Consider the following 14,343-nt stretch of genomic DNA (forward strand, 5'->3'; position numbering starts at 1 on the left):
AAGGCCCCTTGACTTCATTAGCACTCTGACTGTTGGTAATACAGAAAGTGCGGTTACCACTTTCAGAGTGCTATTCTTTGTTAAATCATCAGAAGCCCCCCAGAACTATAGGTGATATTTTTGAGTCTAATAAATTGCAAATATTTTCCAAACCTAATGAAAAAAATTTAAAAAGGATAAGAACGTATAGCTACTTTTCCTAATGAGCATATAAATAGCAATTCAATGCACTGCATCATCTCAGAATAGGGCTCTAATCGGCTTCTTCAACTTCATACTGGAAGCCACATTTCTACAAATGAGGGTGCTGGCAGTGTTTGTAAAAAAAGAAAACTTACATCTTAGACATGATCACATTCATAATTAACTTCCTAGGCTATCCTGTGCACACATAGTTGTTTATATTTTAGCTGTTGCTAAATATTCCATGTTTAACTAAAAACATGCATTTTTCCTTTAAATCCAAGCAAACATTAATTTTAGAATTATTTCAAATGTATTTGTTTTTACTCGGCGTTAAAAAGTCATTGCAATAAAAATTAAAAGCAAGGAGAGAGAAATTACATTTGATTATTTAAATGAGTATGCACAAGACTAAATTGAGGCAAAAATTTATGGTAAATCAATATTGTAAGGTTTGAGATCAATGCTTAAATTAGTGAAAAACATCTAAAATAAGGACTTAATATTTTCTATGTTAGCAGTATCTAAATTTAATCAAATAAATGCAAAATCTATTAGTGTTGAATTGTGCATTGAAGTCAATAAATCAGCAAAAAGAAGCTGATCACGTGGAAGATATTTCTTCTGAAAATAAACTGTTAAAGGTACATGGTAATTAATACAACAATCTGCTCCATATCCACGTCATGTATTTCCTATTTCTTTTGTATTCCTTGTGCTCTTGTGTATCTTCTAATTCTTTTGGCTAAGCAGGGTTTTCTAACACACCTTGCAGGAACACACTTTAGATATCCAAGGATGTGGCTTCATGTCATCTGGAAAAGAAACATATTCATCCAACTTAATGACTGTACAGTTTGAGGTAATGGGCAAGATTTTCTTAAAAAAAAACTTGACGATCTTTTCCCAAAATAATAAAATGTTTGTAATTTTTGAATTACAGAAAGAAATTAAGACTTTCAGCACCAGCATTCGGTTGTTAAAAATACCACCAATCTACCTCCAGAAAATTGTTTATGTCATAACTGATACATTACAAAAGGCCACATGGAACTCAACAGAGCTCAAGAGAATGGATGGCCTTTTCTAAAACATTTCTCCTGAACAGCTCTCTCCTCCTTCTTCCCTTTTTTTAAAAAGGAAACTTCTCGATGGATCAGAGAAAGATAATTTCTGTTAGGCATTAACAGAGTATTTATGCAAATATCATTTCCAAATAATATACATATCCTTTTAACAGAACTAATTCTACAGTAACTATAAACAGAAGTAACAGGAAGTTACACTAATAAGGCATTATAATTCAATTCTGTCACAGTTTATTAGAATTCCACAGAAAAGCACTCTCAAGTAAGCTAGTTTTAGCTTTATGATTTTTTTCCTATTGGTTGTATGATAATATTTACAACCTGAATTTAAAATATTACTTTTATTAGACCTTCTATAGAACTCTGCTTAAACAGATACAACGCTGTTCAGGAGTAGAGGAACAAAGAGAAAGAAGGAAGCATACACTACTCTTTCACAACCTCACGAACATCTACTTCCCCAATTTATCAAGTTAATCATTTTCTGTCTACCTATGTATGTCATAGACAGACAGATATACATTTTCTTGGATTCCACTCTGTAGCTTTACAGGCCAATTTACAATGAAATTATGAGTCATAATACTAGCAACCCTGAATGTTGACGTGACACAGCACTACATCTACTGCAGAGAAATTATTCTGAACTTAATTTCTGGAATAACGCCTGGCCATTGGAACTTTTAAACACTGTTGATGAGCAGTAGGCGTTATCAGTGCCTGCAATCAATGGGCTGCCCTTATATTGCATACTCTTCCTGCTTCATGTATCATCATCAACAACCTCCAGGACTCCATTCCTAGATTGTTCCTCTTTTATTGCGACCTTTTTACTGCTACCTCAGTTTCTATGGTGACACAAACACTGAAAAAGAAAATCATACCTTTTTAGGGTGCTGCATAGTTAGAAATTTACTGAAAATTTGCTGAGTATTACTTTCCAGCAGTGTACTGATCTGTAGATGTGTAAGTGACATGGCACTGACTTAAGTAACATACTCTCCAGCGGAGACAACTTGAAGCTGGTAACTGAATATTTGACAGAGTAAGTATAAGTTGCCCGGTAACAAGACAGTTACAATTTTAGTGCTGAATATTTAATCACCTTGTGGCTATTGAGAATCTGTTCTTTTTGATACCTCTCCTCATTCTCATTTCTATTTACTGCAGTTCCATCTCACAGAGTGTATTTCAGGGAGGGTCAGAAATCTCTCCCATATCTGCACCAAGGTTTATCTAGCACAAGCAGCTACGCAATTCCTGGGATTTTCACTATTATCTGTAATACAACCAGAATTTCACGCTATCCCCGAAGTCAAAAAACAGTGAAAAATTTAAGATGGACAATGTTTTTGGGACGAAGGGATGAGAGAGAGAATGAGCTGCAGAAGGGATCATTTAACCCAGATACTAACTGGTTACGGAAGGCCATGGGCATATAGTAGTTCACCACCATTTACACAGTTTTCAGACAAAAGATAGGAAATGCTCTGTAATTTCAATCTGCAGCTCTCAAGTCAGTCTTCCATTAGGGAAGCTCAATTTCCTTCTATTACCAATGGAAGTAAGTCTTTTGCCTGGTCTGCTGTAACATCTCTGTTGGGGGATATAGGAGGCAAGGGGCACCTCTGCCTGCATTCTGTGCCTGCATTGTTCCTCTTGACTTCAGCTCAGATCTGTTCCTTTTTTTTTTTTTTTTTAAACAGGAGCTACGTTTGCAAAAGCTTCCTTAGTGGGACTGCATCATGTATGGATGCTAAGACATCTCAGGTTGTATTAAGCCTTGCTGCGTTCCTCTCAGATTTTGATGGGTGAAATTCAGAACACCTTCAGCGCCCTTGAAACCATCTTAAACAACTCCCTTTGAATCGGACGATCTGCCCTCTGGAGGTGCCTATTTTTTGCCATTCTTTACTTACAGAAAACTCAGACCTAAGAATCTAACTTAGACATCCACGTTTACTCAGTTTTGGACTCTCAGTTTGTCTAAATGTGGAAAATATGACTGACAAAGTGGAAGACGTGGCTGGAAACGTTGTTAGTTTTATTGAAGAGGCACTCTAAGGGATAGCAAATTCTTCATGGGGGGGTTGATACATTTAAGAGTCAAGGTCTACAAAAGCTGTTGTAATTCTTATCTGATTATTATGTTCAAGGCCAGAGCAGAGACAAGTTTGAAAAGCTTTGGCTTTGCATGTCAAACAGAAGTAGTCCTCAGCATGTGGGGAAAATGGCAGTGATAAACCTACTATTAGGCATCTGGGACAGAAGCCCAGCATCTCCTCTGTGTGTGGGCTAAAACAGACATGAGCCACTGTCACAGATAATGGCAGCTTGTAGGCACATGAAGGGAGCAACTAAAATCCATTTCACTTAGACAAGAAGCTGCAGTCTGATATTTACCTTTGTCCATCACATGTGAAAAGTGTTTGCTGTGAATTATCCAAGAGAAAAGTGCAGGTTGAGGGGTTTCATTACCTATCTGAGAGTAGTTCAGCTCACACTTTGAACACAAGAAATCACAGGTAAATCTCAGATTGGTGTCTTGTGTAGTCAAATGGATTCCTGCTATTCATCTGAGTTTATGCCTCTTTTGCTGACTGTCTGAGGCCCACACCTAGAGCAGTGAGAACATGTGCAGTGTGAAAATAAAACAAGCAGAGTAGCCTTTAGGTGATTTTAGAAAATTAAGATCACTTTGAAAATAACTCTCAATCTAACATTCAAGGTTGGAGACTATACCAGCCACCATTATAAAAGACAACGCACAGTTAATGTCTGTTAATAGCTGCCCTATACATCTGTAACCCTACTGATTCTGTTAGGGCTTGTCATAAAGCACCCTTTCTAGGAATAGTTGCAATTCCTTGCAGATGCATTGTCATACTTTCACCTTTTTCTCATTAAAAGAGACTGTGAAGTCAATATATTTCTCAACATCACTTCCCTGGGAAATGCATATATGACAACATATTGCAAATGAAGTGCAGGACATTCTGCAACACACACACACAGGCAACTTCTAAATAAAAACTTATGAATGAAGTTTGTAAGTTTGCCCAGACTTTGAATGTGTGTGAGAAATTCTAAAGTTGCAGGTTTCACCAAATCAAACGCTGACCTCCTCGAGGCTCTTGAATTCCAAAATAGAAAGTTAAAGAACCTGAGAAATACGAGAATAAATCATAGCCATAAATGTTATATCATTGTCTAGATGTTTGCTACTAAAAGCAAGTAAGTTTCAAGTAAACGCATTCTATTACCAAATCTTTCCTTTCAAACAAGGGCTTCTGTCAGAAGTGTCTTAATTTCTTATCACAGAATTTCATCCACACAAGGAGCAATAAATAATTCATGTTCCTAGCTCTTTGTTGTGTGTCCCTGAACTGCACAGAGCTGGAAGGCTGACAGCTGTGTCAGGACAAGCACCAAAGATCTGACATGACAAGTGACTAACAAGTTTCTTTCAGTCTATAGTGAAAGAAGACAATGGCACAAAGTGCAAAAACGAAATCCTGAAACAAAATGAAACTGTTTCTTTCTCTTTACCTAAGTGTTTGCTATGAGCTTATTTCCGACCCATAACCTCTGGTCATTTTATAGTACTGCCCAACCCCCTTTACTCCTCACATTCGCCTGGCCATTTACGCCTGTCCACGGATCAATATGAGCAATTCTTGGAGAAATACGATGTCTCCATGACAACCAAGCCACAAATTCTCAGTGGAAAGCAGTGAGACCAGTAGTGAAATCTCCTGAGGTTTTCAGACCTATAAGACAAGATGTCTTATAATGCAGGAACGGACAGAAACAAAAGCCAGAGTAATTCATTGTTTATTACCAGTTTAATGATGTCAGATGGACCGAATGGAACTCAGTTTTTAAGTTTAGATGCTTTATCAACATGTATTTTTGCCAGTCATTATTCACCTCTGGCATTTTTTTTTTTTATTCTTTCCGTTACTTCACACAGATATGCACAATGCAGAACTGGACATTTCAGATTTCTATCCAAACGTGTACACTTTGCCACACAGACACTTTGACACACAGAATAATTTAAATCAATGCTAAAACTAATGTTATCTTTAAGCTGCATTAATTCTCACCTGAAGTCTTTAGTACTACTTTGTTTAAATTCTTTCTCACTTCAGAACAGATCAGTACTGGGACTAGCTACATTTTTGCCTGTAATCACTCTAGAAGGGGCTACTGAGAGTTTCTGAAGGAGGTACTATGTACTATAGATAGTTTGATGTAGCTAAAGTAAGGAATTAAACTTGTTTTCGTCTCAAGTAGATTATTTATTTCTTTTTAATCATGCTGCCTTTTGCGGTACAGTAGTGAGTCCAAGCCAAAGTGGCTTTAATACAATAGTGTATTAAAAGGAATACAGACTTACAATTCATTGGTTTCAGTTATTCTATAATATACTATTGTTCATTTCTGCGGAAAAGATGAAAAGAGAATGTAGTTCCAATCAGGTGTATGACAGCAGTTGAACTCCCAAGGAATCCTGGAGGAGTGGAGCGCACTGAAATATAATCCCCCAGACATGGGTCCTATCTGGGTTCTGAGATGACTTAGGGGACCTGACATGGATTTCAGACTGCACCCTTTGACTGAAAATTAAATCTCAGCAGTGCTCCTTGGGGAAGGATCAGGGGACTGTTGGCAGCTGCCCCCTGTCAGCACAGGCTGCAAGATCTGGAAATCTCTTAACTAAGCTGACAGACCACTGAGACGATGAATCAAAAATATGATACACGGATCAGCACACAAAGATGCAAGAGGGTACACAGAAACCAGATAAACCAGGGAAGGAAAATATCAAATGAAAAAAAAGATGTTTAACTCTTTCACTAATGACTACTATGCACAAGTTACATATATGGGGTATGTGGGTCACACTCACAGCTTGCTTAACTGATCTTCGTATTTAGTCACACAATGTTTTTAATCAGCTATGACTGAATACACTGTATATTTAATTGCTGCCCTTTGGGATTCATGTAATACATTTCTTAGATATTCCATAGCTAGAAAGATAATGAAGCTAAATTAATATAAATTTTATAGTCACCAAAAAGGATGCACTTTATAGACGTTCCTGTATTTAGCTGAATCAATGTTAAAAGCCATTAAAATGAAATAACGAATGTGAGCTGATTTAAAGAAAAGAATCAAGCTATTTAACACTACCAATTTGCTTTTCTCCAGAGATACAGTTTGAATGTCCACTGCTACACTCAACTGTAGTATATATAGTTCTTCTGATTTTTCATAATCTCGCACTACCTTCAAAGGGTCAGATATTGTACATATATTAACTAAGCAGCGTAGTCTAAAAGTAATTATAATGAACTAGTAGTGGCAGCTTTCTTTTGGTCATAAAGCCTTTATCCTTTCTAAGACCTGCATTCTTGATGAAAGAGGAAAGGATAACAGCTCCACGCTGTGACCCCTGGAGGTGACCATTAATTTGACATTGCAGCTGCTAAAAATGAAACAGCATTACAATGTGCTTTTCTTACAGGCCCAAAAGCTGTGTCAGATTTATCACTTGGTACTTGGTGACTGTCTTTAAACGGCTCTCACCTGGACTCTCAGACTCTTCCAAGACACATCGGTCAGGTGTATCCTCCACATCTTGGAAGTCTGCTGAGTTTGAGCTCCTGCCATTTTTCAGCACACTGACTGTAGTGATAAAAGAAAAAATAGGGGGAGGGAGGACTGTAATATATTCAGAAATAAACAATTCCTGCTTTTCTGCAGATCTTTCAATGCTGAAGACATAATTTGTACTCAAAGTACTTACACGAAACCATACCACAGCTGAAAAATTCATAGACGTGAATTCATCTGGGGAGAATTTTGGGGCTTATATTAAATATGATCCCTTTGAAGTAAAATAATTTTTTTTTGCTCACAAAATCCTGAAACAGTACAATCATTTAGTAGCCAGGCAAAGTACTTGGCTGTTTTACTAAAGAAGCCAAGAAAAAATATAAAAGATCGATTAGATGGTCTTGTAATTACCGGAGTCATTAACCAGGTAGAAAAATTATATTAATTTTCAGATGAAAATATGCTGTATATATAAAATCAGTGACAATTTCAATATGCAGTAAAAAATAGACTGAAATGCAATTTAGAAATGAGCAAATTTGATGTCTTCTTTACTTAATTGCTAAAACCTCTAGATTTCAGAATTGGAAAATATGTTCATGGAAATAGTAATCTGTCAATATAAGACTATTCAATTCACCTGGCTTTTCAAACACATCCCAACTAAGCTTTTCTAAATAGAACAGAGCTATTCCTCCTGTCATTGCCAATTTCCCTCCCTTCTGCTCTGTATCTCCATTCTGACTGGAAAATATTGCTTGAAGATAAAAAGCAATTATTAAACAGGATATTACAGAAGAGCGTAGCAAAGACTAGATCTCAGTCCCTTAGACCCATTAAAACTCTTAGCATATCTCACTTCCTAGGGAAGCAGGAGCGACGAGACCTTAACAAAGACTTAACTGTCTTTGAACATCTACAACACTAAGCAAGGTTTCAAACTTCCAAAAGAATCGATGTGGATGGGGATCCCGGTGCCTATTCACAACTCCAGTGTAGTTTTGTCCTGTTTCCAAAACAAGATTTTTTTTCCCTGGTGCCTTTACGGATTTCTTTTTACCAGATGAATATTTGCTAGCGCATTGCTTAATATAAACACCCATTTACATTTCCCAAAATTATAAGCCAATTCACTAGGCTTCAGGGCATTACTCAGACAGGAAGTCCTCAAATGACACATATTCTGCTTCAATGCTCTGCCCTTCCTATCAGTGTGCAGCTATCGATCCCAGGTCTGCAAAGGTTCCATCATTCTGGACACCTGCATCCTCCTGCACAGAGTCCACTTGAAGCAATCAGGACTTCAAAATAATGGTGGAATTAGTCTCTTGAAAATGCAATAATAAAACAGAATAACAGTTGTGATAGTGATAATGCAACATTTCACCTGAAAAAAATGCTAGATTTTGCTAAAAAAAAAAATCCACCTCAAGATGGCAACCAACTAGTAAATTAAACCCTGCACAGCTAGAGCAGGAACACCAGTTAAATTTCTAATCTTAGAAAAAGCCAGTAGGCTTGTATCCACAGAAGACTTATCCACCTAAACAGGAGTTTTAATTCATGCCACTGCTATGGAAGAGCTGACATGCTAATCTGCATGAGGTGAGTTGACACAGAAGAAATTGTTAATCTACAATAAATAAGAAATGTTCTTGTTCATGCATACTATGATACTTTGAAGAAGAAATGTCTCCAAAGATATCTATGTGTTTCTGTGATTTCTAAAACATTGAAATAATTTTCAAGTATACTGATGGTAGGCCAGGAGTCCCACTTCCAGAAGAAAAATTGGAAAATACAAGTTTCTGCGCTATAGTTTCAAAGAAAAGTGTTTTTGTGCCAACTGTTTTAGAATGTTCTTCCTAAAACAGTTCTTCCCATTGTATACTCAACTCTGCTGTGCTGAGTGATAGATTGAGTCATTACTGCTGTATGAATGTAAAAGTCAGAACTCCTCTGAAGTAGAGCAATAGGAAAATTTCCAACAGAGAATATTGTGATAAAAAGGGAGAAAACAAAACATGCAGTCACGTCTCTACAAAGAAATAGAAAAATCACAAGAGCTGTCTGTTTTAAGAAACATAGCAGTGACCAAAAATTCACAATTGCTCTTTTGCTCTGAATGGACCTGAAGCTCCTGACTTTGGGTTCAGTAGTGAGCTCTGGTTTTACGTAGTAGATTGCCACAGTGACATGTTGCTCGAACTCTCAGTAACCATTTTTTCAAACTATTACTAAGCTTTTCTTGGGCCAAGCTACAAGAGGCTACACAATTTGAGTTTTATCCAGTGGCAGAATCTGTTTGGTCTTATATAGTACCAAGCAGGGGAGATAAATTCAACAGAACCAAGCACCAGTCCTAGTCAGGAGATGACAGACACGTGACTTGCTGGAAGTCAGTGCTGTAATTGCTCTTGAATGAGACCAAGACAAAGCCGTTCAAGTGCTCTTCCTCTGTCCCAGAGCACGTCAGCAGGGGCCATATGGCTTTAAACTGACCTGCTTGACTTTGCAAGAAAGTGGAGCTCAGAAACGTTCCTAGGGAACGCACTAGATTGAGCTAAGAAGTAACTGAAGTACTTCAGTGTAATGATAGCTGCCTCTCAGCTGAGGTGCCAGCCAGAACACAAAGTAATTTTGACACAAGTGTATCCAAAAGCTTAGCAGGGTAACGGCTTGGATTCAGGCCTAAACCAAATATGCAAAAGAGTCATATAGTGGGTTTTGTTAGCACACAGATGTAAGGGCCTGGAAAGAGAGCACCGAGTCAAACATGATACCCAGATTAAGGAACAGGTAGCTATGATTCAGAAAGACACTAGGGAGAAGGTCCGGAAGGGAAGATGAAGAGCTCTGTTTTAGTTCCTTACTTTGAGATAATAAATATCAGAGGAGATGTCAGATAGGTTGACATCTGATATTGAATAGACACCAGCTAAGAAGTAGGTCCCCACAGATGAAATATGTCAGAAGGAAGGTGTGAAGTGAGCAAGAGAGAGACCTAGACAGAGGCCAGCAAGATTCCTGGGCAAAGCAGTACGCTCTCCAGTTAATATGTTTAAGTAAAGACGACAGAGATAACAGGAGATTCCAGAGAGGATGGAGCCACACAAGCCCAAGAAAGACAAGAGAGAAAAAAATAGGGCAGGCAGAGCTGAGGTTGGCTGACAAATGATGGAAGATAACGATGAAACACTGGCATTAACAGTTGGGCAGAAAGGACTCATTAAGAACAGTTTTAAGGGAGTGAAAAGCATAGTTGGAAAGGGTTTTCCTGCACTCTAGACAACGAGTGTGAAAAGAGCTGCTGGAGAATGAGGTTCAGGAGAAGAGAGTAAAGGATGGAGAAGAAAGTGGATGCTTTAGAAAACCAGGAGACAGGGTGGGATGGGACCCTTGGTGCAAGTGAAGGCAGGTGTATCTCAGCCTCTTCAGTTACCCAGAAGTACACAAATCTCCCTAGATAAAACTCTGGCAAATATACCTCACAATACCCTACTTTACAAAGTTACATAATGATTGTACACAGGGAGAAGAAAAAGACCTAGGCAGGGGCCTTCAGATCTATTTTCTTTTTTAAACATCACGTTGCATGCTCAATTTGAAGACGGTTCCTTAAAAATATCATAAAAGACGAGAGAACAAAGGGAACTGAAAAGTTAAAAATAAGAGAGGAACAGTCTGGCCCAAATAAAGAGTGAAAGTAAAAAATGGCATTATATAATCGTGGAGAAAGCACCAGGACTTAAGAATCTTATAGCTGACACCTACTTTACTAAATTAAAGTATCCCTTATAGGAATAGTTTTATGCTTAAATGTCAATAGGGGAAATATTCCTTTGAATAGCTTATAACCAGTACACTGACAGAATTCAAGAACTTATTTAAACATAAATGGTGTGATCTTTACTCATTCTAAGGCTACTCTGTTCTATTTGGAGTTTAAATGGACCTTAAAATTACTTTGGCTTCCACTGGAAAGCTAATTTGTGTAGCCAAAGTGATGTAAATGTCTGCAGCGTAAATGAGCCCCAAATCCACAAAGTCAGATAAAGAATACAAAACAACAACTTCTGATATAGTAACTCCAATGATTCTTTCTGTTCAGTGAGCCATAATTTAAATTACTACATGGATAGTACCAATTGCTCTTGTTAGCATGAAAGTGAAGCAAAAGGACACCTTTCACAAACGCAAATGACCCTGAGCTTAGCATATGAAAATGACATAAATCTTCACAGTACAGAATTAGTCTTGAGAACTGTAGTATTTTTTTTTTTTCTGGTAAGCTGTTAATAGTTGTTTAGTAAAGTTGATAGCCGTTCTCTTACGTTACAGTGCTGAACCAGAAAAAGACAGTCATACAACACAGGTATGGAATTTAGCATAGCAAAAGGATGTCAGAAAAACACAGTATTCACAGAAATGTTTTTTCCAATTATTTCAAATTCCACAAAATAAAAGCAAACGAATTCCAAGAAGAGACCACAGACTATGAAAGACCAGCCTCCGTTTGAAACAACTTTTAAAGGAAAAGCTGTCCTTTGTGAATATCCTTACAAAAACAATTAATCACGATTATTTCTACCTATTCTGTTTAAACTCTGAAAAGCGTTGCTCTACAGACATATCAAATACTTACATCTAAGCACCCTTGCTTTGAATACCAGTTTTAAGAGGGCAAACTTACTGGAGAAAAAGACTGCATAATACAGTGAATAAATTTTTTTTTTATAAGATGCATTTTTATTTTGATAAGGTGAATTAATAACTTAAAGATTGTGTACCTGCAGAAATAGCAAGACGGTATTTGCCATTCAATACGTGACAATTCAGAATAAGCTGATGGGACAACAAAAAATATTTTTCCATCAAAAATATTAGGCAAGGTAGCCGATGGGTCATAAATGTATTTAAAGTCCAATACAGAATATAGAGCAACCTGAATCTAAATAAAACAGCAGCCATCTGTAAAGGAAAAACAAAAATATGTAATTTTTGCAAAATTTTTTTTAATTCTACCTCAGTGTAGACCTTTGCTCTTGTCCTTACTGAATTGAACCCTATTTTTCTTGCCCAGACTATTTCTCAGGCTATATAAACCACCAATTCATCTCACTGACAAAAGGCATCAGTTTTTGGTCATTTCATAATTTTTAGCGTCGCTTTAAAAAACTGCCTTGTTGTATGTAGTTGCCATTTAATTGAGAATATCTGGTTGTTATTTTCTGATTATTTCTGTGATTAAATGTCACATTGGCCCAGTTTTCATTATACTTTGATTTAAAAGACAGATTAAGAAATTAACCTGGAGAAACACTTACATTAGCATTTTAAAGTGAATACAGCAGAACATGGAAGTTGGAACTATCTTTGGAATAACCCAGTATGGAATAAGTCAGACTGGAAGCTAAAGTAATTAAATCTAACAAATCGAATACAGAAGGAGGACCTAAGATTAGCAATCACCCTGCACAGCTCAGCCTGGTACCGGCAAGGAAATGGGGATTTTCCTTGTTTTAAATTTTATGGTTCTGACAAAGTATACTAAATGGACATTTCAGCCTCCCCAGAAAGTCTCAGTAAAATGCAAGGCAGTGGAAACACTTGCATCCCAAACTGGAAAATACTGGACTTCCTAAGTCTTCCAAAATAGCATAATCTTTTCATTAGGAGAAAAAATAATGAAAATTCTGCTTGGCTCATGGGTTATGACACAGAGGCCACCTGTCTGCCTCTGTAACTAGAAGCTTGAGTCCAAACAAGAGGACCAAAACTGAATAGAGTAATGTAAAAATTGTTAATAATATGAGACATCAGTGTTATGTGGTTACCATTAATTTGCCTAATACACTTAAAAATGCATAAATATTACCACCATGCATCTCGAGCAGCGTAGTCCACTTCACCTAGTGAGCACTCATTTATTGTCAAGGACATGGCAGAAACATGACTTACTCCTGTGCTGTGTTAAGTCATAGGCAAACGAAGCTCATTCCAAACACTAAGTGAATTGCAACTAAATGATATTTTTTTCTTGAAAAAGGCTTCAATTTGTTTTTAAATCTTTGCATTTAAAATTTCAAAACCTCACAACTCTATTCTCCCCCCCCCCGACCCGTTTCTGTATATATGAGAACAATATTACTCTGGACAGGCAAAGTAAAATTTTCAATGATTCTTTTCCCAATATACCTTGAAGTTTTATTCATCCAGAGGGACTTCCCTACTTCTCTCAACTAAAATATAATGGCATGTAACAAATTGTACTCTCAAAGGACATCCTATTTTTGTTTCATTAGTGCAATGAAACATTCACTCAATTTTAAAGCAGTTGTCTTGATCTTAGTTGTGATTTATATCAGAATCTGTCCATATACTGTGTACTCTGTATAATAAAACACCTAAGTAGTTAGATTTGTCTCCGTGGGTTCTGCTGTTCTGATACAAGAAATAAAATATTTTGCCATAAAACTCCACACAGCATTTATTGCAAGGCTCTGAAGCGCATGCTTCCCCAAAACTTACGAGGATTAAAAAAAGGAAAATGCAAACTCCAAACTGTCTTTAATTAATTCTTCTATCATTACACATTGCTTTATTTCTCACTGTCTTTTCTAGCTAGATAGCCAAAATGTCTTTTCTCCTGAATATGTGTTAGTGCATGTTTTAACCAAACATGGTTTAGGACCGAATCGTTTCATTACATTTAATCAGCGTTACTTGCACGTCTATCATTGTAATTGTCAACCAGTCACTGAGAGTTAATAGACACGCATTTTTACCGGAAGTGGTAAGGAAGGCCAAATTGCAGTTCTGATAGTTACTAGTAAATTAGTTTCTTTTTTAAATTCAAGTGCATAGCCTCTCCTATCCTAATTTTTATAAAAATATATATCAAAATTCCCACTGGCTTCTACACCTTAGATAATGGTGTGGGAGAGTACATATTGCAACTTTGACTGCCTATCAACATATCAGAATAACTTCTGTAAAAATAATGAACAAAGAAACTCACACTTCCTATTTTTAAAATCATATTATTGCCAGATTTTTCACAAAGATAGATTTATATGGGATTCAACTTTATCCAGGGAATTTAGATACAATTCAAAATTACTACACTTCTTCAGAAGAATCCTCGTTGTAGATTGCCTCAAATTGCTTTTAAAAAACAAAAGGAAACAAAAGTATGCAGCACTGCTATGGTGCTAATATACCCTTCTGCATAACGTGAATGCTACAGTTTGCATATGCTTTCCTTCTCTTAATCAAAGCACTCCCAAGAGCTCAATCCATGGGGAAAAAAATACAGGGAGACTCTTTATTAACCTCTCCTGGCCAGATTATTGTTATTATTTTGCATTATGGCCTTGAAGATGTATTACTGATAGGGAGGTAAAGCTAACTGCAGCACAGCATGAATCTGCTGAATGGCTGC

The 14,343-nt window shown here is 36.9% G+C and overlaps 1 protein-coding gene across 1 annotated transcript in view; it reads right to left on the bottom strand.

Annotated features, from left to right (window-relative positions):
- Positions 1-595: 595 nt before the first annotated feature.
- Positions 596-14,343, bottom strand: part of WDR72 (WD repeat domain 72) — a 126,308-nt gene continuing 112,560 nt past the window's right edge. Inside the window, exons 19-20 of the mRNA XM_068958834.1 lie at positions 6,870-6,968; positions 596-998 (exon numbers count right to left, since the gene is read on the bottom strand). Of these exons, the coding sequence (XP_068814935.1) occupies positions 943-998; positions 6,870-6,968 (155 nt within the window). The 3' untranslated portion in view covers positions 596-942. The remainder of the gene's footprint in view (positions 999-6,869; positions 6,969-14,343) is intronic.

Source organism: Struthio camelus, chromosome 12 (genome assembly GCF_040807025.1).
Source record: "Struthio camelus isolate bStrCam1 chromosome 12, bStrCam1.hap1, whole genome shotgun sequence".
NCBI classification, from domain to species: domain Eukaryota; kingdom Metazoa; phylum Chordata; class Aves; order Struthioniformes; family Struthionidae; genus Struthio; species Struthio camelus.